Below are 27,337 nucleotides of genomic sequence, written 5' to 3'. Positions count from 1 at the left end.
TCAAAATCTATGTTTCTGATATGAACCCCAAATTCAATTCGTGCTATAAAAATAAAATTGAATTGTTTAAGTTTATGATACATGCTTACCTTAAGCGCCAGGCTAGACAGAGTGCTTGTGACGTTGCATTTGAAGCTCAGCTGTTTGTCCAGATTCATATCTGGGTCCCTCCTGCTAAACTCGCCCAGTCCTGTGCGGTCTGGGGTGACTTTCTGGAATACCGTGCAGGTCATTCCATTGAAACTGCTGGCCTTGATCACATACGCCTCCAGAGCAATATTCGGAGAGTACTAACAAAGACAAGATACAATTAACAAACTCTTTTCACTTTGGCAGACAATATTTTGTTTTCAGGTATCTAATCTTTTATTCACTCTGGGAAGTAACCATGTATATTAGGTATATAAGATTAACATCTCAAGAAAAATGTCCACGATAACATATTCAACTGTGACATTTTCACAACATGTCAAACCTGTGAGCTGTATTACAAAGATCTTAAAGCTCGTTATAGAGTCAATGATAAAAACTTTAGAGAAGAAAAATATTCTACACTGATGGTTCAAATGACAGACTTTCCCTTCTTCCAAATGTAAAGGATCATGTATTATATAGTCCCAACTGATTAACACTTCATATTTTCAGGGATTCATCAGTGCAAAAAATTTAAATGATTTAATATGACAATACTGGCTGATGAAGAAAATATTGAAAAGGCTAAAGTGACTGGATTTGAGGCACACTGAGATACAGTCATAAAAACACCAGAAAGAACAGATATGCACTGTACATGGCCATGTCTTATAGTAGATGCAGTATTCAACATCGTAGGGAAATTAATGGAGCAAATCTTTTGCTTAATAGTGATGTTGGTACAAAAAGTAAGTAAGAAAAAGTAAGAAAGATGAGTTTATTCTACTCACAGTGGAATAAACCTGGGCCCCACTGGCCAGTCGATAACTGGCAATCCTCTGCAAGCACTCCACAATTCGTGAGCAGGCTCTAGCCTCTTTCTGAGCCATCCACAGAACTCTCTCATCAGCCAGTATGAGGTTACTGGAGATGTCCACCATAACATCTCCCAGCTGAAAAACAGGAAAATTTCTGCCTAGCGGGCTCACACACACAACCTCACAAAACAGCTGTTCTCTGCAGTTTAAAATTATTTGTCTTTTAGATAACCGCGGTAAAACAAAGATCAAATTTGGCCCATTGTCCTGAAACAAATTGCCACCAATCTAACAAGCAATTCATACAAACCACACTGCAGATTTCTGTTCGTTACTTTTTTTTACATTATATCTCATTTCCCAGTTGAAAATCATACCTTGGTGAATGGAGAGATTTAGTATTTTTTCTGCCAGTGGAAGTATGGCTTCAAAACACTCAGTATTCTATACAATCTAAAGAAAAAATGTCAAGCACAAAAAGGACTTGATCTGTCGTCTTCAGCATAAGCAAAAAAGCTTTTCAAACACTTAATTTAGTATTTTATAGATGTTATCCATACACTCCTCTGGGAGTTTATAGACCATGAAACACCAGTGGTGAAGACTATTGCCTGTGTCAAGTTAGAACTCCTCTACAGTTTTCACTTTTTACAGCTTTCGGGTATAACTTCATATTTCACCTAATGGAAAATCTTGATTTTTTTCCACTGGTATCATACAATGAGACACTCCAGCCACTGTCACTTTCCAGCTGGATGAAACTCAATCCTTTAAAACAGATAACAGTTACAAATTGAGTCTTTCTTGGCATCAACTTCACAAGGTTGTTATCGCACGGTCTGATTTTGATTTCAGGATGGATTAATAAGAAGGAGCAGCTTTATCCTCCACACACAAGCAGGGCAGAGGAAAAAAAAAAGGAGTCTTGAAAAAGCACTGACAAATCCTGACACAGGCTGAGCACAGCTGCTCTGTGACAGCTGCAACAGCAAGCAGGGAGAGCCAGCATCAGCTGTTACAGACAGGAGCTTAGATTAAACACCTCAGCACTGCACAGGGCCACAAGGACAAACCAAGCAGCAGGCAATTATTACTGGGTGATTTATCATTTCCTCCTGCAGGTTTTAAATTGCTTTCATCTCTCCCACAGCAACAAAATGCAGGTGCTCTTTTTTCTATTAAAAAAGAAATCCCTTTCCTTTCTCCAGCTTACTTTGAGAAGCCATTTATCTAGAGAAGGCCATGACACAAAGCAGGTGACAAGAGAAGAACACAGAATGTCTTAAGTCTGGACAACTGCAAATGATAGGGACCTGTATAAAGCAAGCTCGTTAAATTGGGGGTATCAGCAAGAAATCTAATTTTGTAAGTGGATAATGTACCAAAACCAGGCATTACAAAGTCAGCGCTATACTGTTCAACACTTCTTTGGTTGGTTTATCAACCATCTTGACAAAAAAAATAAATGAACGTCAGAGGATATCTAGCAAGAGCCTGTTGAGCTGTGGCAGAGTGCAAGCAAACTGATTGAATGTCGTTTTTTCCCACTCCTGGAAGTTGTCACACACAATAACACAGCTGCTCCAAACAGTTTACCTCACTACTAACAGAGTTAATTGGAGGTCAGGCCCCAGAGCTGCAAACTGTGGATCATCACTGAAAATGTTTGTAAGGGCTTTGTTTGAAACGCTATTTATCATAAACTCAATTAAAATCAATAATGAAAACAAGGGAGCAGACAGTAGCTGTTTCACATAAAAAGGTTAAAAAACAACACAACACAGTTTATACATAAGAGCAACATGCATGCCTCTCCACTGTACCACTGACATTAAAAACCATTTTGTTCCCCAAACTTAAGGATTTACAGCAGTTTGGATTTTACAGAGAAATAAGGCAGAATATTAGTATATTTCACTAATGTTTCCACAGGTGAGAACTGAAGGGGAACGGTAGAAGATAGCTATTCTTCACACATGACACAAAGGAGCTATTTAAATACCAGCAAACAACAGGGATAACCCTGATATGACCTCATCTAATCAAGAGAGGAAGAATCTGGCTTTTGACAAACTGTCTTGTAGCTACCATCTGTGTGGATATACCTCTTTATACTTCTCGGCAAATTTTCCAAACTTCTCAATCATCTGAGCCACAAAGATGACATCCATCTTGTCAGAGAAGTTGGCCGCTTCCACGGTGTAGGCCAGCAGCTGCCTCGCCGTCGTCACCGCATTTGTCAGGTTTAGAGGCATCTGCAAAGGCAAAGCAATCCACCTTAACACAGCAGTTCAATACCTGCAGAGACTAGATATCACTTACATTCATCAGAGCCGCATTATTACTTTCAAAATAGGTTCTATTTTGGGTGAACTTTTTTTACAGCTTGTGGATGTGGCAGTAAGACATCTTTATCACTCCTGGGAAGACAACGTGGACCAAAATGGAACAAAAATGAGCATCGTTAACCCACAAGGCTCTGTAACTTTCGATAGTTTGAAAGCTCTCCAGTAAGCTGAAGAAGAATCAGGGTTCATGGAAGGCAGGCAGTGAATTCAATAGTCTGAAATGAGGTCTTTGCCATGCTTTGATTTACATCCATTAATAATTAAAATATATTACATGAAGAGGATTAGTAAAAGGTGTCGGCAATATAATGTATGCCGTGTTTGAGAATGTCTGGACATACTGCCTTTATATATAGATAACATATTGCTTTATGTCCAAGATGTACAAGTCATCTAAAAATTGCTGAAAAATACTCTTTTAAAATAACTGCTTCCGGCTTTCAATTTACATACATATCCAAAGACAAAGAACATTAACTAAACTAATCTGAACAAAATGATTACATAAACTTGGCAGAAGAAGGCTTGCGTGTTAAGATCACAAACTCCTTGCCACAGTTACTTGTATCACTATTTCAAAGATCAAATTCCCAGAACACTACAATGAAGCAAAAGCTAAAGCCCTCAAATTTTAGAATTGCAAAACGGGTGTTAAAAATCACAAAGTGGTGAACTTTAAGGGGGAAAAAAGGCCCTGGATTTTCAAAGGCTGGAGAATCCAACTCGCCAAAAAGAGTTTAGGGATGCTGTATGTGCAAAAGAGGCCATTTCACAGTGCAGTAAAATTACCTGATTGATTATGTACAGCACACGGGTGACATCGTTGGCATACTGGCACTTAGAGTAGTCTTCTTCTGTCCAAAAGCCACCCCTGTCGCACCTTCGCCAGGCTCTCCTGTCATCAGGGGAAGAGCCAGGGTAGATCCCACTTCCCGCAGAGTATCGAGTGCATGGAAGGTAGGCAGTGATACCCGCCAGAGTCCTTGGCCACCTACAACAGACGGTCACGTGGGAGATGTCAAGATCCCAGGAATCGCTTGAGTCGTTGCGTTTCCCCCCTGCCAAATGCGTGTTATCCGAGTGTGTCTATTGGTTCTCCTAAGACACTCCTCCTATCTAAAGTTCAAGAACTCGTAATTACTCTCACTCCCTCAAATCACTATGTCCTCCATGCTGTACAGTAGCATGAGCAACACTGTAAAATTGTTAACTATGGGAAACTTTTAATGCCATTAACCTTTGTTACTCAAAAAACTTTTAGCACATTTTAGCGTTAAAAGTTTATATTTGAATACAACTTTTTAAAGCCCAGATGGCTTCCGCTCTTTACTCAGTTTACAGGCAAAGTGGTTAACTTAAACAGTTCACTTGTACACAAAGAACGTAAAAAAATGGCACCAATTAATTTGACTTTTTTAAAACTCCACTATCATACATTACGGTGCTCTTTTCCAAAAAGTTTTAACAGTGTGAGAAGGTTTTTATCATACTCCAGATTAATGCATTTCTAAATCATTCCCTTCCAGAGAGGAGAGTTCAATCACACAGAAAAGAACTTTTTTGTAATTTTCCACATGGTGTGGCAGAATTTTTAATACACATCCCTCTTATAATAAAACACGCTATTAAAAAAGAAACCCTGGGGTTGTTACTTCCTTGATACACAGATGTGCTGATGTGACTCTGCCAACTCAAAACCTCCCATCACCCCCCTCACACGCAACATATTGAAGATTTCAGTGCTTCACCTCATTCTGTTTTTTGTCACTAGGGGACACTATATAGCCGAATAATCCTCAACTGCTTATCTGGTAAAATACTGAACTTGACAAAATTGTTATAGCAGGGAGCTTTGTCAGCAAAATAAGAAATACAGGTTAATTCCAGACTGAAAAGTGGTCAAAATGCAGCTACGAAGCTTTCTTTAGGTATGTGTAACATTCTTCAGCTGTAAGACTCAAAGAAGACTCCTTCAAGACACCTTCAAGAGCCAAAAGCTCTGTTCTTTACACTGCCATGGAATTCAACAACACTTGTTCTCAAATCGTGCTGTGAAGAGCTCCTCAATTTGCAAATTAAAAAATGTTAACACACACAACAAAGTCAGATAATGAAAACCTCTATTATATAAGATATAGAATGAAAACATTTACACAATTCACCCTATGCTGAAGCTAAATCAGCAGTTAAATATGTACAAAATTCAAGGGATGAAACTACACTGTGAATGATAAAATAATTTGCACTATACAAGTCGATAATGCAATAACAGTAAATGCCCTTTTGATTAGAAATAAGAAAAGTTTACAAAAAGTACTTATTTCTTTGAGATTGTATACAAGCCAAACTTCTTTTTTGTGTTGCTTTCCTCTTCAATACTGAATTCTACAAAAAAGTCTCAGCAAAGGAAATAAGCCCCGCTTGCTATCCAAAACACACAATAAAATTAAAACATCTACATATCCCAAAATGTTTGGTATTAAGAACTACGCGCAGCAATACCTGTTGGTGAAGAACTTAAAAGTATAGAATCGTTTTTCAGGTATGTAAAAATGGGCTGGGTAGATGTGTGGAGAAGCTGGCACTGACCTGAACTCTCCTCTGTTGTTGACCACTCTCTCTGGAGGGCAGTACTTAGCAGAGCTCTCCAAGACCACGATGTGAACGGTTCTGGTATTGTTCCCTCGACTTGTCCTCACACGACACTCCCAGTTTCCCGTCGAGCCAGGCTGGATGTTGGAAATGGTAAGGGCACTGCAACAGGAAAGCAGGGGCTTAATTCCATTGACACCCACTCCCCACAATCCTATAAATTGTAATGAAATTAATTTTTTTAACACTGCCTTTGAAGGGCACATTAAATAAAGAAATGTCAGAGAGGATAACCAGGGATACAGTTTTTACAAATTCCCATCTGCACACAAAAAAAATCCCACATTGCTGAGAGACATCAGCAGTGAAGCACAGCAAAAGTGTGTCTTAAATCGTATATGTACTTCACTCACAATGCACTAAAAAAAGTCTACATGCCCCCATGAAATATATCTACCAGCTTTACCTTCTCACCTGTCTAGCTATATTTACTTTCTTGAAGCACAAATCCCACGTCAAAAGAAGTCATGTCATTATATTATGATAACCATATAGAAAATGACCGCATTCAAGATTTGTTTATTGGCAACGGAATTCTGGAATTAATGGGGCACATTTCTGCAATAAATCTAAAACAAAGACTAAGACATTCTTGCATTTCACTAATGAAAGCTTAAGGAAGCCGCTTCAATGTCTTCATCCATAAAGTGAAGTGAAATGAATGAGTAAAAAGGGTCAACCAAAGTTAAAGAATATATTGTGAAATACATAGAATTCAAAAAAAGATAAATTATATTGAAGGTATACAATGCATTAGTAAGACTTTGTTTAGAACACTGTGCACAATTTGGTCACCAATTTACAAAAAAATATTGGCGTTACTGTGAGCAGTTCAAACAACTGCAACAACTTATAGCTAGCTTTAAAGAAGCCTTAAAGAATTAAGATAAAAGTAATCACTAACACGTTACCTCTAGTACCCAGGGTACTTAAGGACCAATAGTGAAATCAGAACCCAAAAGGAAAAAGGAAACAAACTTTTCGAACCTAATAGCAGTACTTTCCCTAGCCAAGTATATCAGAGGTGTGGAACAAAGTGTCCAAAGTGTTAACGCTGTTAAAGTCAATTCCCGGAATCCTTCAAGAAATGTTCACAAAAACAAATGAGCAATGTGGGCCTAATTACCTCCTCTTGTTTCTTATCTTTATGATGTTCTTTTCCAGACAAAGCACAGTACATTTCCAAAGTTGTTTAAGTAGGTAGCTGTGTTAGCATGCCTAGGCTGCTAAGGAAAAGTAAAGTTTTATTCCTTGCTTAAAATAGAAGAAAAGAAACGCAACGTTTCAGCTGGAGCCTTTTTCAGGTGACACCTCAGCTCCAGAGCCAAAATGTTGCATTTCTTTTCTTCTCTTTTTAGCACGGAATAGACCTTTACTTGTTGCTTAACGTTTTCAAAGTTGACTACTATGAAAGGTAAATTATGGATTAGCAGTAAGGAACCGAGGGCTCATGTCCCCAGATTGGAGTTTGATGTAACAATCCCAAATTGTACCCTGAATAGTGTGGTAAACATCAAAGGATACCCAGCATTGCTGAAAACTTCCCACCCGAGATGGATTACAGTTCCATCTAGGATTAGTATCTGTAACACTCCCACTGGTTTGCACTACACAACAACGGAGAAGTTTCATCCCAATTAAATTCTGGCTTTTTAAATACTTAAGATTTAATCTAACAAAAATAAACACACAATGTTTCACTCTTACTGGTAAAAATAATCCACACTTGAAAGAAGGTGTTTTTTAAACCTTGAAGTTCAGTTCAGTTTGTCATGTGAACTTGTGCATTAAAATGGTTAAGTCTTTATACTCCTACCTTGCAATCAATGAGCAGTTCTGCACCATCCTCTTTTCAATGAAAATTCCCAGGGAAGCATTAGGTTCCACTATTTTTCCATCCTGATACCACAAAACCTGCATATCCTCATCGATATAGGAAGCCATACACTGAAAGGGCAGGCTGTCACCCTTGAACACAATTTGACGATGAGATGGTGTCATCTGGAAAGACGGCAGCTCAAGGGGAGCATCTGCAAAAAACGAAATCAGGTGTCAGTGACGATGGGTCCAAGTGCCTAACTGAGCACTTCATAAAACAGCATCAGTGTTTTTCTAGTGGGGGACAGAACATATAATTTCACATCAGGTTTTACACAACATATAATGAATTAAAAAGCTATGTAAGACTTTAAAAATGGATGTCATCTATAAAAACCATAAAAATAACAACAGTATTAACTTCGATATGCAATAATTCAATTAAAAACATGTACCTATTTCTAGGGTTCATAATAAGGCAATACTCCAGTCTTATTCCTTAAGATCTTCAAACACTGCCTTTTGAATTTACTTTCGTACATGCAGAACATATATATTTAAGCTTTTCTTCCCCAATTCAGCATAACATTTAAAGTATAGAAAAGAAATGTGACTCCATATTTCAAACCAACTGCAAGTGGCAACTCAGCACATGGTAAGCTCTATGGCTTAGACCTGGGTCATGGCATCAGACACACACCACTTCTCCGATCAAATCTAATTTTACTCTGAGAGACTCTGGCACAAGCAGTGTATCAAAATATGAATGGCTGTGACAGATGTGTGCAGTACAGGAGCCACTGCCATGAACTCAATCTTAAACATTTGATTTAGTACCATTAAAATTTTGAAAGTGCCCCAGTTTGACGTTATGATGACTATATAAAATAAAAGCCATGGTATCTAAAATAGCGCTATTACTAGGCACTCAAAAACAAATCTCAACACAGTGATGTTTTTCTGCTCAAGATATCCCCAGAGTGGCGGGAAGCAGACAGGACCTCATGCTGAAAGTGCTTCTCACCACATGTCAGACGGTCTGGCATGACAGCATTCACCAGCTGGCCCTGGAGAGAACGCGGGTACGAGCATATAGTTCCCCGCGTGCTGACATTCTTCTCCTTCATCCAGCGTATCAACCACAGCAGGTTGCAGTCACAAAGAAGGTACGGCGTTTGAAACTCTCTGTAACAAAAATATAAATTAAGCAAATCGACGCCTATACATGCTTGTGCCAACACCGTTTTGAGAATTATCAGAGAAACCTTTCTGAGAGTTACAAATTACCCAGAGAAAGGTAAACTACAGTGGCTAACAAAAGTATCCACCCCCTTGGACCTCTTCACATTTTACCGTTTTACGATATAGAATCACAATGTATAGTATTTACTTGTCACTGATCAACATAAAACACACTCTAATAAAAACAAAGGTGACAATTCTATAGATCCTCCTAAATTAATTATATATATAAATGCATAAGTACCGAACCCCTTTTACACCTAAATAGGCTCTGGTGCAATCAAATGTCTTTAGAAGTCACATAGTGTTGAATGGAGTCCACCTCTGTGTAATTAGGGTATTTAACATGGGTTTAGGATAAATATACCCATCTCTGTGAGGTCCAACAGTTGATAAGTACAGCACCCAAAAAAACCTACATCACGAAGACAAAGGGACCATTATTTAAATGCACTATTTGGAGAAGGGTCTAAGAACATTTCCAAGTAATTAAATATTCCTCAAAGCACAGTGAAGTCCATTATACAGAAGTGCAGAAAATATGGCACAACTGTAAAACTGTGATGAATGAGATGTCCTTAAAAACTGAGTATCCAGACCAGAATAGCACTAGTCAGGGAGGCCAACAAGAGATCTGTAACAACTCTAAAGGAATTACAGTCTTCCATGGCTGAGATGTGCAGTGTGCATATGATAATTGCTTGTGTGCTTCTCAAATCTGGGATTCATGGGAGAGTGACAAAAACTCATATAAATCTCAACTATATTCTGACACCAAGTATAATAAGATTCTATAGTCTGACGAGAAGAAAATTGACCTTTTTGGCCTCAATGGTAAGTAGATGTTTAGAGTTTAGTGCAAGAGTAACACATGCAACAGTTTAGTTTAGCTCAAGAGTAACAGTTAACATAATCCTGAGAACACCATTCCTACTGTGAAGTATGTTGATGGCAGTATCATGCTATGGGCATGCTTTGCTGCATGAGAGCCGGGAAGACTTATGAAGATAGAAGCAAATATGGATAAGCAAAAAAAGAGACATGGGACTTGGGGAGGATCCGTCTTCCAGGAGGATAATGACCCAAAACATACAAAGCCACACTGAAGCAGTTTAAAAAGAAAAAAAAGTCAATGTTTCAGAGTGGCCCAGGCAAAGCCAAAATCAAAATTGCTTCACCAACTTTTCACATCCATCCTGAAGGGAGTCTGCGTAATTTTGGAAAAGTGTCCAAATGTGCAAAGTCGGCAGAAACATCCAAGAATACTCATGGCTGTAATTTCTGCCAAACAAGCCTTTACCAAATATTGACTCAAAAGTGGTGGATCTCTCTGCAATTATTTTCCATATTCATAATTAATTTAGTAGGATCTGTGGAATTTAGCTTTCACTATGACATTATACAGTGTTTTCTGTCATTCAATGGCAAAAACTCCCAGTTAGATACATTATGATTCCATACTGTAACACCACAAAATGAACAAAAAAAATCCAAGGGGAGGTGAATGCTTTTGATAGCCACTGTACACAAGAATGGAGAATGATTGAGCACTCCAGGACCATACTGATGTCAAATTAAAACTAATACTAAGCTTTGAGAAGGAAGTTGTTAATTTCTATGGAGGATTAGTTGTGCTTTAGAAGCTTTCGCATCCACTTTACATACAAGGGTTTGGGAATATTCACCTTCATCCAGCATAGAGTAGATCTATCTTAACTGAGCAGAACACCCACAAAAAAACAAAAGATTAAAACCTATACTTACAGGGTTTTCAAGGAGTCAAGACTGTCAAAGATGCCTTGAGACAGAGAAGAAAATATGTTCCCTGAAAGATTTCTGCAAGGTAATAAAAGCAAAAAAAAAAAATTAACCCATGATGATTTTCTTTGAAGTTATTTCTACATAAACCTATATTGCACATAACAGCAATTTGTATTTGTATTGTATTTGTTTAATAATATTTTGAAGCATGATTTTGTTTCAACAAATTGAAGACTTAGTCTTTGCAATTATTTGAGGAGAAAATTGATCAACTCAGCTGTTACAATATTTGTTCGATTTTTATTTTTCTTCCTTCATAGAAATGTAAGGTCATTATTTATCTATCAGGGAGGTGAAGTGCATAAATGTGAACCCCGCAGCTGCTGGATGGACAATGTTTAAGTATTGGTTAGAGAATTACTCTTAAAAAACTGGATAGCAAATAATAATGGCAATCCCTGAAAGGCAATGACAAATGCAATACAGATTAACTTCGGATCCATCAAAAACTAAATTTTTGCATCTTACGGGGGTTAATTAGCAATATGTTCACAACATGGTTTACATAAAAATTAAACATTGTTAAAAATAAAGGTCTTCATTTAATCACTGAAAGTATAGTATTAATGTCCTAAAAATATTTACAAATAAGAACCAAGCCCTAACAGAAAATGCTTGCAGAGATAAGCCTTCAAAATATTACCCCATTCTTAAATTACTTTTACTCATACTATGTCAGCTTCAAATACACAAAATGCTGGATTACTAAGAGCCTGTAGCTTTTACAATTAAATTGCAAAGGGAGTTTTCAAGTAGTTTGCTTCACTGTGCATGGCAGCTTATTATAATTTAGAGGAATATATAGTACTTACAGTCTAACAAGACTCTGGAGGCCTTTAAAAATATCCACATTCAGGCAGCCAATTCTGTTATTAGACAAGTCGCTATGATCGGAGGGAAAAGAAAAACATAGCATTGGTAAAAATCAAAAACTGACATCAATTGTAAAGTTACTGCAGAACTTAAAACATGTCCTAGAAGAAATGCTAAAAATCATCATCAATATTTCTTGTCAAGCTCATTTTAAAAGTAAATTCCATCAATTCCATCATAATTAGCATTTCTCTTTTACATTGCCTTATTTAATCTCGTTCTGTTACCCTACCTATTCCAGTGATTATCAGTGTTTATCTGCTTCATACTTAAGAGAAAACTATGGTTTGAGGAAAAAATATTTTCTTTGCACTAGGGGCACCTTTCTCCATTAAAACCGAGCATTTTTAGATAAATGATGGCACAATAAGACAGCCTTAATCTTTCCCTGGAAATTTGATACAGCAGGCAGGAGTAAAAAATTCCTTTACTGAACATAAGCCATTAACTTCGAATAGCCAGAACCGGACTGCTGTGCATTCTTGCAAATTGTCAACTGTCCTTTTAACTTGAAGGTAAAGGTCTTTAGTTAACTAAAATTGTTTTTAACACTTACTTTATTACTAAATTTACATTGTACACTTCACACACACATTTAACAGGGTTTACACCAATACACTGTGAGAATTAAGTCATTTATCCTGCTCACTTCTTAAAAATCCCATAGCAGTATAAGAACCCAGTTTTAAATTCCATAATAGTGGATAACCGATTTAAGAAATATTCTAAGATCTCCGTTATACATCTGGAGTATTCAAACTTAAATACACTATCAAAATTAATTGAAGTAATTGACTTATTTCTTCCTAATCGTCAAATGGCTAGATAGTTATATCACTATCTATAAGAAATTTATAGCGCTGTGTCTAGTTATGTATTCTGCAACCTTCATAAAAAAGTCTTTTTTGAGATGCGTGTCAAGGAAGAATTATCCCTTCGTTAGAATAAGCCTTAGAACTTGCTTAGCTTCGAGGTACTGGTGCACACCTACACAATAAAAGAGCAAAAACCACATTCAGTTTACTCATAGGATTTTTAATAAATTAGGCTTTCAGACACTGATTTAAAGTACTGTTAAGCAGCACACCAAGGAAGAAGAGAGCCAGGTGGGTCAGTTGGCACTCAGTTATACCAGGTAGCTATAAATGTCTTCAGTTTAGAGATTACGAGCCTATAGAAGGAAATAAAAAATGTTGACACCTGGGGGCATATTTAATCTCTTCCTTCTTGAGCGTACCATTCAACACAAAGAAGTAATTCTTAACAACCTGATGTTCATGACAAGCTCTGAGCCAGCACACACAATGAAATTTCTGACTAGATGATACTACTGTATATGGAAATCTCTGCTTCCTATTCAAGCTCTCTGGCTCAAGCATGGGTGGCAGAAACCAGGCAAAATAATGAATCAGGCTATTCACATTTGCAAGAGAAAAAAAATGTAATCGGATAATATGAAAGGTAACGTGTGTCACAACAGCTTAGGACAACTGCTTCACGGGGGAACGTTTTTTGTAAATAAAAGTGCCTCTAGGAGAGAAATGACTTAAGAAAGTGAGAACGCTTTTCTTTGAAAGCTAAATGAAGGGAGCCATAGTTTAGCAAAAGCTTTGCGTGTCAAACCAAGACAAATCTAATTGAGCTCTTTAAAAAAAATGGTAGAAACAGATGGGAAAAACAGACGAAAAAGAGAACAGTACACTGTAATTCTTTGTGAGAATGCTACCAGCGACATTAAACACTGTAACACCCTCCCCACCAAGTCCTCCAATTAACAATTGGGCTTTCCTCCAATATCAGTACCACAGCACCTGCTATGGTTTAAAATCAATTTTAAATTTACCACGAGATTTAGATCAAATATCATCTGTTCCATTACTTCTCCTCAGTAATATTGCTGTGCTTTGTTCTAGCCTTCCTACTGGAGAAAGATTGGTCTTCATGAGCAGATACAGGACGACTATCCTAGCACAGAAAGTAGATCTACATTGATAGCATGCTTTCACAGTGCGTAATGTTCTAAAAAACTCACTGGCTCCCAACTCCACAATCAAGATGTGTGCATCAGTCACTTCACTCAAACCCCTTCAATACAAGATAAGTCAACATGAGCAAACCTGTACTCACATACAGCGCTCCGACATTTTAAAAAAATACTGTGATAAAAGTCAACTAGTAATTTTACTTTTAAGACAAATATTAATGTTTTGCCTGGGCAGCTGTATTAGATTGTCTATGCCTAGATCAAGACCAGTCTCCCAGCCACTGTTGCATTTGTGCCCTCTATACATTGATTCTGGTGGAGACACAAATATAGTATCTGCTTAAAATTTTTCTCGAAGTCTAAAGAAATACCTGAGAGAACAAGCAGGCAGGAACCTCTTAGGCTAAAGCTAAGACTCTGGTTTCTTTCCATAGTAGTAACTAGTAAAAAACAATAGCTTTCTCTTAGAACAGAATTCTTCTATTTTAAGAATTTCAAAGCAAGATTCCGAGGAAGTAAAATTTACCCTGAACTCTTGCTTCCATTTCTTGTCCCTAATCGGAAATTTGCTTTGCAGGCAGGTAAAGACGTAACAACATACACAATACATTTAACACTACATGAACCTGTTAACAAATAAGAGACATACATGTATGGTGAGAAATTAAAATATCTAAAGCAAACCATACAATCGATTATCTAAATTAAGCAGGTTAATAGCTGTGGGATTAACATATAACTTAGTTTTATTGCATTTGAAACTAAGTAGTCTAAATCGACAACCAGATGGAAGGAGCCCAAATTCACTCATTTCTCGCTGAGAAGGTGCAGCAAATAATGAGGAATAGACTTTACAACACAACTTGCAGACACAAGCAGTGCAGAAGTGCCGCCAAAGGTTAGGTTGAATAGCACATGGAAGTAAAAAAAAAGTGCTCAATTTGATTTTGAATCTGAAAGCCATGGTTCTCCATATTTATGAGAAAGCCCTCTTTCTTAACCCACTATTACAACTATCAACACACAGAAACCTGCAAAGTGTCTTCAAGGCAGCTCAGAAATTCTTTTCTACATTGGCAGAAAAAAAAATTCAGAATCAGATGCTTTCAACACAGGCAGATCTTTTCCCCTCCTATACATGTAACCCAAACTGTTTAAGACAGAAAAATACATATCATACACAATTAGGCCGGCTGCTCTCAGAAGAGTTGGAAGGCACATGGGATATGCAGTTACATTTCAACAACTGCTTTCAGACATGTTACAATCTATGGAGCCAATAAAATAAAGCAGTGTATTTAACATCTAGACAATGCTAAATAGAACCGTCTGTTAAAATAGAAGCCAATCTAAATCAGAGCTGGCATTGTCTCAACAGCTCAATGAGATATTTCTGGCCTTAAGGAATCAATAATTAGTGACTCTGTAACCGCATCAAACATAAAAAAAACTTTCATCAAGGGACCATACACTATGAAGAACAAACAAGGTGAAAAACATATAATTTGTTGGCATATACTTACATGTTGTAAACTGCACTGGCCATTTATCATAGTAGTTGTAAATTATACACTAATCAAACTACTGCCAAAAAGGATCAGAGCTATAAGTTACATTGATGGTCTCAACCCGCATGTACTTAAAGACCTTGTGATTTTCATAGGGGTAGCCAAGCCACTGGCAGTATCAAAAGAAAAACAATAACATTTCATTTGAAATAAATTATGCAGAAAGACTACATTAAAAACTAATACATGCAAAAAAAGGAAACATCAGGTTAAAGTGAGTAGCACTGAGCTATTGAACTAGCGATTGAAATGCCAAAAAACAGCACACAATAATATACATTAAATCAATAGTGTAATGATGGGTTTATGGATCTTCAGCTTAAGTAAATAAAAGATGGTTTTCCTTTCCTGTAAATAAAGAAATTTCAACTCACATTCTTTTGTTTGTGGCCACACAGCGACAGAAACGGGTAATTCTAATGTTTTTCTAAAGCACTAAAACCACACCTTATTCATTCACCATCAGGGCCAGCAAAGAGGTAATATACCCTGTTGAATACAAATTTTTGATTTGTATTCAAAAAACTATTTACACTATGCAGTTCTTATATTTGGAAGTCAATCTTTTAACTACCTTAAGTTTACTGAAACCTAATTCTTAAAAAATCGAACATATTTATCCATCCTTTTACTAAGTTCTTTATCCAATTCAGGGCTGTAGGGGAGCTGGAGCCTATCCCGGCAAGCAACAGGCACAAGGTGGATTCACCCTGGACAGGGTGCCATTCATTCGCAGGGCACACACAGACAAACACGCATACACTCACACCAGGGCTAGTTATCCCAGAAGCCAATTAATGCACCAGCATGTCTTTGGACTGTGGAAGGAAAACGGAGCACCCCGAGTTAATCCCAAATTAATCCACATGAACATGTGGAGAAAATACAGACTCCACACAGATGTCACCCCTGGAATTGCAGCAATGCTAATCAATGCGTCAACCCCTCATCTTGGATATCCATTACGCAAATTGGGTATCAAAGTTACCTATACAAGGATTTAAAACAAACGCCAAATACCTAGAAAATTGTGTAAGAGTGAGATTGAGAGATACATTTATTACAAAAGGTTTACTGTTGAACGTTTATATGATGTACACACGTTGAACAGTGCTGAATTCTGATCCATTAAAAAGTATAAAAAATCCAACATATTTCCTTCTTAATGTAAGTGTAGAGATGCATTAATACAGTCTTCGTACTCAACAGGAAAGTAAAAACAGAAAACTACTTACAGTCTCTTGAGAGCCTGCAGTCCCAGAAAAGCTCCCGGCTCTATGTGACTTATTATGTTGTTTCTCAGATCCCTGTAAACAAAATAAAAAGAAGTAGATTGTGCCATATCTTTACATTTTATATTCCCACCAGTGATATATTTCAATAAAACAGAATTATCTTGATTGCAGTAAACAGGCATACAGTATATACATGAAACAGAACTTAATTTCAAAAGAATGGTTACACAAAATATTACCTTTTTAGCCATATCACTAATGTATCGTTTAAATTGTCATGTCTTTGTATGAATTGTCGGTCAATCTTGCCATGTTAAATGAACTGCATGTGAGGCATCAACAAAATTAGATGTCTTGACACTTCTGCAACTATCCTCTCCAATTTTTATGAACACCTGCTTGATTTCATATACATAAACACGAACATTGTTGTATAGCTATTTCAGTGTTATCTCAAAAACCCTAGGATTTTTTTTGTAAAATGTCTTTGAACAATGTAGTTCAAGGTTTAGATTAAACTATTTGACATGACAAATGCCCAGCTTAATGGACCACCTGTGAAAAGGAAACACAAAAAGTCTCGTATATCATTTATATGCTTGACAGGAATGATCAGTGATGCATACCTAAGATATAAGGGGGCCACTGTGAAAATAAGATCTTACAGTGTTTAGTGAATTTACTCTGACAGGCAACACATCAGATTTACTAGCTCTGGCTATAGGTAAAGTTCACCAAAGGAAGTAACCACAGTTGGGCAGCTGGACCAGGAAACATACCCCAATTCATTTATTGTCAGACCCAGATTTTGAACAAGAAAAAATTGCTTCACTTTTGTCTGTGTGTGGATAAAAAGCTGCCATTTCTTCACTATTATATACTGCACAAAAAGGAATAATTAAAAATATGAATTGAGGAGATATGTAAAATACTGCAACTGCATTAAATGCATTATCTAGAGAAAACAAAAGGAAGGCAAGTCTTTACTCCAGAAGTCAGTAAACACAGCCAGATATTTTCTTACCACAACACCTTATTAGATACGAGTGCCTCCTACATTTATCACACTACAACTCACAAAAACAGCTAAGAAGAGTGTGAGCAGGTCACAAACTCACTTTATTCTGTACTTCTTTTAAACAAGTTCAGTCCCCATAAAACAATTTTCTTCAGTGTCCCGATTTGAGGTTTCACAAGAACAACTGATCTCTTAAGTCTGTATAATACAATATTATCAAAAATAATTCAACAAAGTTATTATAATTATTTTCACTTGAGTTACAAAAAGATACAATGTATAAAATGTGTTTTTGTTTTCCTACTGATATTATCCAAAAAGGATCGGTGCTATAAATTGCACTAATGGTCTCAATTGAGATTATGGACAGAAATGTTTATTTTGTCCACAATGAAATGCGGCACTGCGAGAGTTTAGAACGTAGCATCTCATTGGTGATATTAAAGAAAACCCAATACCTAGAGAGACTTTCATCTTTTGGTTTTTGCACCAACCCGAGTAACTTAATTGTTTTCTTATATTTATAGTATTTTTTAAAGGTTTCCTTTCCTTTATACTCAAAATATTCCCTAAATCGAAGGTACCATTATCAATACATCACCTCAAAGCCTTGTTAGAAGTATTACATTGATGTAATTAAGTACACCAACTATGTAGCTAAAAATGCTGTGTTTCAGAGCCTGCTCTGAAAGGAAGTCTGTCTTCCAACACAAGAGGCTGCTGTGGATCACAGTCTGAGTACTACGAGACAGAGAAAGAAAACCAAAAGAACTTTACAAATAAATCAGATTTGAGTGTTTACAACTAGCTGCAAACAAAGCTGAAGCCAACTGCAAAAACATGTTTTATATGAATATGGTAAACAGTTGAAACAGTTTAAAAGGGGTTGTCAATTCTCAATAGTCAAAATGGTGAATGACTTACACATTGATATGAACTTACATTCTAGTTAAGGAGGCAGCAAAAATTGCTCCATGATTAGAGTGAACAGACACCAGAGGCAAGGCTCTTATTCAGCTGAAGTATCAAATATTTCAAACAACCAGAAGAGCCTCACGGAGGTTTAGATAATTCCAAGTCGGGCCAAATGTGTGCTGTTATAACCAAGAAGAATCACAGCAGTCCAAGCTCACATTACATTTTAATAAAAAAAGATCCATAAATTACTTTAAATGAGCTACATACAAATGGAAAAAAAAAACATCCTGCAATTAAAGTTCCACAAATGCTGATGATTTTCAAAGCTTGAAACCCTTGTCTAATAAACAATAGATGAATGACAAAAAGCGACTGACAAAAAGTTTCTGCTACTTCACCTCTTTTCACGTTACTGTTTCAAACCCTATTAGGTCCTAAAACCACGTATTTTTTTCTGCTGACAAAGAAAGCCCAAACTTTTAGACTCGTTTTTCCACAGCAGGTATGTTACTGGTAATCAAATTCTGACACCCCAGAAATTTTAATTTTAATAACAGGTTTCCACAATTCTTCACTGTATTTTAATAACGAGCAAGTTGCTTCGCTTGCATTAAAGCAAAAAGAATGAGTTTCAGAAATAGTAATGAGGCTTAAACGTTAACATCTTTGGATGAAACATGACACCAAGAGCTTCTCGCACAACTTATTTTCAGGGAACATTATAAATTTGGAAACATATAAAAGTGTAGGCAACATAGTTTATTATTTGCAAACTCAACATAGGTTAACCTGTAAAGTTTGCAAATGATACACAAATTGTTCTGCTTGAGGCTCAGACTGTACACAAATTCTATTACTGTGTCAAGTTTGACAATTTTAAAAGGCATATTAAAAGTCCCCTTTAATTAGAACTTAACCTACTTTCCTTTAGATCACTATCAAAATAAATGCAAGGTATTACAAAAACTACAATAAAAAACAGACTTAGCTGGAAGATCTGCATCATAACTGTAATATGCAAAACCACTAAAAATGGCAGAAACTTGTTTCTATGTAGCACTTTTCTTTGTTACCTTATTTTTTAATTTATGATTTTCATCTGCTCAAATAACGTACTGTTATAACATTGATTTTCGAACATAGAAAAACAAACTGCTACAACGCTATCACCTGAACAAGCTGGGATACCACACTTAGATGAATGGAAACTTTGGTCCAGACTGCAAGTGAATAAGTGCGATAGTGCAAAATAAAATAAGCGTTTTCCCAAGACAACTCAAACAACTATTTAATGTTCATGGCAGGAAAACAATACTGGGTACGATCATCATTCTAAACGAGAGAAGGGAGATATAAAATTGTGATTTCTGTTAAATAATTTTGCCTCTTAATTTAAACACTCAACCGTAAACGTGAATTTCGCGTTTCAATTTTCATACTTAATCATATCACCTTTGATGTCACTTTATATATTTTCCACAGGATGTCATCTTAAAAGTTGATTCTGAAGTATGGGAGTGTTTGAAATAAAATACATAATCAGAACAAACCACCTTCATACTACAAATGTATTCTGCCTTGTACTGAAGTCCTTTCCCACATTTTAAGCACACAATAGTTTTCAGCGTCCCTTCCATTCAATGGTCTTTGTGGTTCAAGACATAGCATTCTTTCCCATTTGCTGCAGGGTGCTTTACACAGTTATGGTTTTTAAGAAGTAACCCGTCATGCAATCCGGATTACAGTCATATTTCTATAATAAGCTAACAAAAGAAACTTGGAGCTTTAATTTCCAAAGGAGATGCCTTTTTAAACTTAACAAATCATTCAGTTGCCAACACTAGCCGCGCAATTTCATGGCACAGGCATTGTAATTGATTTTCTCTGGTTGCCACTCAAGATGCTTTATGACTATCATTTCCAAAGCGGTTCTCTGCAGCTACTGAAGGAGAAAGATGGGGAATTCCTTTCAGAGCATCGCTGGTGGAGAAAACGTTCATCCAAAGAAAACAGGAGTGAGAGTTTTAAGAGTGGCTATCCTGGCATCCAAAGAGGGACACTGTTGGGCTCAGGCAAACTCATTAAAATGACAAAGAAGTGTCTGCTACTTAGTTGTGGAGGCAAGGGCACATTTTCCAGCTAAGGAACTTTATCTGTGGTTACATATCAGTAAAAGTATGATACATGACCCACTGATTCCCTACAGCTTGAGCCCCCTACCTTCGGACACAACGCTCTTTGTATCTGAAGTATCAACGCAGAGGTTCATTTTAAAACGCCGAACTCTTTTGGTTCCTTCTTGACTGTTTCCTACGTATGTAAGACTTGTTAAAAGAAGCTGTTCTCGCCAAGACAGCAAATGTAGACAAGTCACATCTTTCAATCAGCATGTGACCTCTAATTCCTTTTAACATGTTATTATATTACTGAAACGTTATGATACATAAACATAGCAACAAAGTCTGTTTTCAGAAGGCTTTCATTTATACCTGCAGGTTTAGTGTTAGCTGGCGTAACCAGATGTATGAAGAGTGAAATTTAAAAATGCTCTGGGCTATTTTTATATCGGGAACCAAAAATCATTTTCTTAAAATGACTTGCCAAATGCACAAAAAAATGAAATTTTCACCCATATAATGACAGCCAGATTTCTAGATTAAATAATCAAGATCTTTTTTTTTACATAAATCTCAATGAAAGTAATATTCTTAGGAAACACAATCGCTAGTAAAGAGTAACTGCTGCTTAGTTTCTGCATACTACAGAAAAGAGAAATACTATTGGTTTTAAAGACATTGTAACAATAAACAAAAGCAAAAACAGAAAAAATAGTTTACTGTGACTGAGAATTTCCTCTATGGAATAAACTTAAGAATAAGTATTTCTTAAACAAATCAGTATACCACATTTAAGAGGACAGTTTCACCCAATTTAATACAATTTGTCAATTTTCTTTCCCAGACACTCAAGAGACTGCATTAAATATCATCTTGATCCTAAATGCTAACCACCAGTTAGATACCCTGCTGGAGCTCAACTCAATTGGGGTGAACCAAGCTGCTGCAGTCTAAAAAGAGCTACCAACATGTTGTTTTATTAAGATTGAAGAATGAATTGGTGTTCAATTAGAGTGATTTAGTGCTGAATTGATAACAGCAAACTGTTAGGAGAGGTGTACATCTATTGCAGTTCTGTTTATAATTCTACAGTAGCTGTCATTTAATAATCGAAACAAATACTGACCACATTCTAGTACCGCATTTAAATATTTATTGTAATTTATGGATATATATAAGCATCCTAAATCAAATGACTTGGGGTGCATTATATTCAGAAGCTTCCATAACAAATGTTCATGTATAAAGTGCAGTTAAAGTTACATACACATATTTCTTAAATGGAGATATTTAAGTGTACCCCGGCATCCTGGCCAAATTTCCCATCGGCCTTTATCAATCATGGCCTCCTGACAATCCCCCTCTATAAATTGGCTTAATTACTCTGCTCTCCTCCCCACTGATAGCTGATGTGTGGTGAGCGTTCTGGCGCACTATGGCTGCCGTCGCATCATCCAGGTGGATGCTGCACATTGGTGGTGGTGGAGGGGAGTCCCCATTACCTGTAAAGCACTTTGAGTGGAGTGTCCAGAAAAGCGCTATATAACTGTAAGCAATTATTATTATTAATATTATATTGAGTTAAAACCAGAACTTCCTTATTCTTACTGTAAAAAAGAACTGTTTAAACTGCCATCTTTGATCCTCACAGTCCCTTATGAAATATAACTCTCTGGATTTGAGTATAAGCATGCTTGAGCATACGGGATTTGATCACTTGCCAGCAAAAGTCTTCTCTGCAGGAATCTGATATGATATTAATTGCTGTTGTCTTGATAGATGGTTTGAAAGCTAGAGGTCAGACACTTTGGAATATTTATAGAGGCAAGACTATACATCACATTTGTTACCTGTGACATCTCTACAGTACAGGAGTGGAATCATTGCATGAAAAGTATTTTCATAAGACATTTTCCAGTAATACCACTTTTTTGGCAAGGGTTCACCTTGTATAAATTCCATATTATTTCACTGGAACACTTCATGTGCAATAAACTAGTCAAGTGGAAGGAAAAAGGGTCTGACTATGTATGGTAAAAGAATGGAAAAGTAATTTTCCTTGTACAGGTAACAGTGATCTTATAAGCCATTGTAACGAAAGTTTCCTTTCTCCATCACAGTGCCACTTATATTCCAAGTCCCCTGATGAATAGGCAATTACAGTAAAACGACCCAGGGAAATACAGCTCTGTAAATGTTCAAAATCTTCTGGACCGTTTTAAGAAAGATCTGAAATAACTACACGGAAAAATCTCCTTCAAATTCCACATTTATGTAATCATCTGTTATTCTACGTCTCTGTAAAAGTGGGCTATTAGTGCTCTGGTTATTTTATCTGCGTGAACCAATTCAAGAGCAATAAATCAAGCAAATCCACAGGCACATGCATGAAGTATTTCCTTCAAATCTCAAAAGAAACATAACCAATATTTCAAACCCAGCAGCCAAGCATTTCACTTTCTAGTATGAACAATAACTTCTTTCAATCTCTTTCCTTAACCCCTCCCCCCATCACCTACATATTATTGCAGTTTTCACAAGACAGTAAATGCATACAACACCGGGAGTCTTTAAACTGGTAACCAATCCAGTAGTAGACCGTGTGCAAGTGTTGCATCTCATTATAGGACAGACTATAAAACTTATAAAATCCACTTAATCAAAACTACTTAAGTCCAAGTCCAAGTGCCTCATACAAAGGTATGCTTTTGTTGGTAAAGAAAAAGATCATTGTTTTAAAGTGTACACTTCCCTTTAAATACAAAAATTCGATTCTACTGTTTTCTGAGTGGCATAGGAGCCAATGCTTCTGAATCACGCTTAGATCACAAGTACATTTTGTCATCGGTCTCTCCTTAATCTCTAACGAACGTTAGTTCACATGACAAAGCCCACATAAGGTTTAAAGTTCTAGAGGATTTTTCAGGGAATAATTAGAAAACTAAGCCAAGTACCAGCATATTACATTCATTTAGTAAATTCACTTTAGATCAGGATAGGTCTAACAAGTCTATAATGTGGCATTTAACTTACAAAACACAATTAATGTTTTCCCCAATGTCTGAGGAACTCATAAGGGCCACTGAACTGTACAAATAAACACTATTTCTATCGAATAAACTGCCACATGTTTCATTCAACAACCCCCCAGAAAATTTGAATTCAATTTTCAGAGTTTCTGAGTCAGCGCAAATGACTCATTTGTGAAAATATAAAACAGCCCGAAGGAAGCAAACAGATAAGACAATACAGTAAGAAAATGACAATCCTCCAGTCCTTCATTTAAAAGGAAGTTTTTGGTGATTGGTCATTTAAGTAAAATTTCTTACTTTTTGTAAAAAAATGGAACCCTTCCATTCCCCTGTCCCCTTATAAAACGAACGATGCAGTGTGCAGAGCTACCTATACCGGTAGCGGCCACTCCAGCCAAGCCTAATGTTCAAAAGATATATGAGGGAATCTGGCAAATCAGGTTGTTTTGCAAACCCCAACATATCCAGTGTTTGCAAATCATAGTTTTAATTCTTATTGTACAGACCACCTGACAAGAGAACCTTTTCCAAATAAGTGAAATAAATGTGTACTTACAGTCTTTCCAGTGCTGAGAGACCAACAAACGAGCCATTCCTCAATTCCTGAATTTTATTATTGCTTAGGATCCTAGGGAAAAATAAAATGCGTTAGTAACTCTTTTAATGATAATGAGTAATAATTCCAATATGAAAAAATGTAAAGACAGCAGTCACACGATACACAACACATAATTAAGAATATTTCCCACAACTCTATTTCTCTACACTCTGAAACCCCTGATCTACTGCACACTGTAAGGTATTAAAAGAAAAAAAGAATGACATATGTAATATCTTTCTAGTTTATGTATTTTATGCAAGAATTCAACACCTCAAAATGCAAGCACCTGGAAGCGTGACAGCTGGGACTGGAAAAACCTGCATTTAACGAAGCACTAAAGTAATCCAACCGTAATTTACAGAAAACCAAATGCAAAAGCAGCTTGGCAGAGCATCCTGCTGAATAACTGAGAAATCACAAAGCTGCCAAATGGAAGTTTTGTCCCAACAGTGAAACATGTAAACAGGTTTACGTTGTTCCCGATCATTTCTGGACACTTTTGGCCTAACAGCTGCATTAGATCCTAATTAGGTCTGCAAGATTTGTCTGAAAATTAAAACTGCGTTCCTGCCCCTAGCTCACATTTTCCTTAATAATTCCTTACACTTAAATTTCAGGACTCTCCACTCAAAGTGGTTTACAAGTAATGGAGACTCCACTCCACCACCACCAATGTGCAACCCACCTGGAGGATGTGACGGCAGCCATAGTGCACCAGTACAGTCACCACACACCAGCTATTAGTGGGGAGCAGAACAGAGTGATGAAGCCAATTCACAGATGGGGATTATTAGGAGGCCATGATTGCTAAAGGCCAATGGGGAATTTGGCCATGGCGCCAGGGTTACACCCCTACTCTTTTCAAGAAATGCCCAGGTATTTGTAATGACCACAAAGAGTCAGGACCTCAGTTTTACGTCTCATCCAGAGGACAGCGCTTTTACAGTACAGTGTCCTCATCACTATACTGCGGCGTTAGGACCCACACAGACCGCAGGGTGAGCGTCCCCTACTGGCCACACAAACACCACTTCCAGCAGCAACCCGTAGTTTTTCCCAGGAGGACTCCCATCCAGGCTCACTCACTAGCTAACCTGCTTAGCTTCAGTGGGTTGCCAGTTGTAAGGTCTAGAGGGATATGGCTGCTGGCAACACTTCCTTAACAGTTTTTTTTTTCCTTGCCTAAAACAAATTGTCAAGATCTACATAATCTCATGCCTGGGGTCTTGTCAGCTCAGACTTTAAATTCCCTTTGCATCACCCAGCTCTGTGCAGCATCGTCACAATTGTTGTCGTTGTTTTTTTTTCCCCCCAAAGACCTTGCAAGCTTTTAAATTAAATATACTACAGCCAATAGCAATAGCTGTCAAACACTAAACATATAATGGGTTAAAAAAGATGCACTGGTATTTTTGTTTTGCTCCGCTTTAAAACATTGTATTAATCAGGTTTCCAGATACTTTTACACAGATGCCTCTATATTTATTTCAGCAGAAGAGACCAGCATAAACTTGATAAGATGCATAGTTGTCATCAAAGGGGTTTAAATTCCAATGCCAACACCTTTGAAGTTGCTGCAGATTTTGAAGTATGATGACCTGGCCTATTGGTATGAATAATTAAGATCTTGTTTTCATAGTTCCATGTACAAAACTTCCAAACCACGATTATACACTTGATCATCCTGATATTCAAGGTTTTACAGTCTTTTACTGAAACCAGATATGAAGATCTATTTTGACATTGATTTATAGTTTTTTGAAAAAAATATTTAACATTAAGAATGGTAATACAATCAGTTTACGGCATATTTATGTCTCTAGGCATAGTACCCATCTTATGTCTACAGAAATGAATCACTGCAACCTCTTAATGGATGGCTGTCAGGTTACTCTTAAGACAAACGGTGAATCATTTAGTTATTAACTATTAATATGAAATATGTTCCAGGTCATGTGATAACAGTACAAAATGTATGCATGATGCATTCCTTGGGAGTTCAGATATGGTTAATAAGCCCCCCTTTCTAGGGCTACATCATTACTTAAACTATAAAAATGTTTTTAAAGAATGTCATCAATATTTCTGGTAATAGACACCCCATCAAGATGTAAAATTTGTTAGGATCTACCATAATGGACTCCTTAATTATCTATAAATTCAAGTCATATAACACTACAGCCTTTAATGAAAGCACATTTTAAAATGCTTTTCTTTTTTAACAAATCACATTCACAAGTATAAAACTAGAAAGAAGAGCATAAGCTTTATTAATAGGACTGATTTACTTAATGCTTAATACCAAGCTCATAAAAGCAAGACATCGCTGGGAGGGATTCAAAATCAAGGGATTAAACTTCTCACTGATGTTGCCAAAAAAGCTTTGGACATTCTATGACCTCAAATACTGAAAGACAAAAAAATCCTGTTTCAGCACAGGTGTTGTAACTAGACTGGAAGGAAATAGAACTTATACAAAGGAATGCAGCGATGGTGTCTAGCAAAACCAGTTATTGAAGGTAGTTCTACAAGATTATACATTTTTACAAGTAGCACATGCAAATTGCCTCTATCCTGTTTAATCCCAAGAAAAATCCTTTAGCATTTTAATACCAAGGCTGTTTGCAAAAAAAATTCAACCTAGTCGAAAACCTAACATGATCTAGATAACTGTAGCTGAGCTTGTATCTTAACAAATCTGTCTTTTCTCAGTGCCAATTTTCAGTCACTTTGAAATAACTGAATGAATACCAACCTAAAGAAAATGTTTGTCTCAGTAGGTTTTTGACTGAAGTACATAAACAAAGCGCCCCATCTATCCCACCCCCCACCAACTCCAAATTCCATATTTTAAACTCAAAACCAATACAGAAGAGACAATGCTGTTTCACGCGACTGGAGAAGTGTTTCCATTCTCTAGTTTCATGTTCCCAAACAGCACCAAAACATTGTTGACCAGTAGCTAAGGGATATTAATCATATGTATATATTAGTACTTTTGGCAGAGTACAAACTGATTTGTGGTTCAAATTTTTGGCTTCAGGGATGTTGATCACACAAAGAGCCTCCAAAGAATCCTGCTTCTTGTTGTGCTCTGAAATCTGGATCCAGCACAGTTTACTACAGAAATGGCTGGCAGAGATTAGCTCCACAATTTTCA

At 36.8% G+C, this 27,337-nt stretch overlaps 1 protein-coding gene across 1 annotated transcript in view; it reads right to left on the bottom strand.

Annotated features, from left to right (window-relative positions):
* Positions 1-27,337, bottom strand: part of adgra3 (adhesion G protein-coupled receptor A3) — a 49,379-nt gene that overhangs the window by 9,114 nt on the left and 12,928 nt on the right. The window contains exons 2-12 of the mRNA XM_069191155.1: positions 24,133-24,204; positions 16,492-16,563; positions 11,644-11,715; positions 10,775-10,846; positions 8,793-8,953; positions 7,767-7,980; positions 5,888-6,052; positions 4,088-4,289; positions 3,056-3,205; positions 924-1,085; positions 90-290 (exon numbers count right to left, since the gene is read on the bottom strand). Of these exons, the coding sequence (XP_069047256.1) occupies positions 90-290; positions 924-1,085; positions 3,056-3,205; positions 4,088-4,289; positions 5,888-6,052; positions 7,767-7,980; positions 8,793-8,953; positions 10,775-10,846; positions 11,644-11,715; positions 16,492-16,563; positions 24,133-24,204 (1,543 nt within the window). The remainder of the gene's footprint in view (positions 1-89; positions 291-923; positions 1,086-3,055; positions 3,206-4,087; positions 4,290-5,887; positions 6,053-7,766; positions 7,981-8,792; positions 8,954-10,774; positions 10,847-11,643; positions 11,716-16,491; positions 16,564-24,132; positions 24,205-27,337) is intronic.

The sequence above is a fragment of the Lepisosteus oculatus genome, chromosome 1 (genome assembly GCF_040954835.1).
Source record: "Lepisosteus oculatus isolate fLepOcu1 chromosome 1, fLepOcu1.hap2, whole genome shotgun sequence".
In the NCBI taxonomy this organism is placed as follows: Eukaryota; Metazoa; Chordata; class Actinopteri; order Semionotiformes; family Lepisosteidae; genus Lepisosteus; species Lepisosteus oculatus.
Note: the sequence above shows the minus strand (reverse complement) of the source record. Positions and strands in the feature narration are given on the sequence as shown.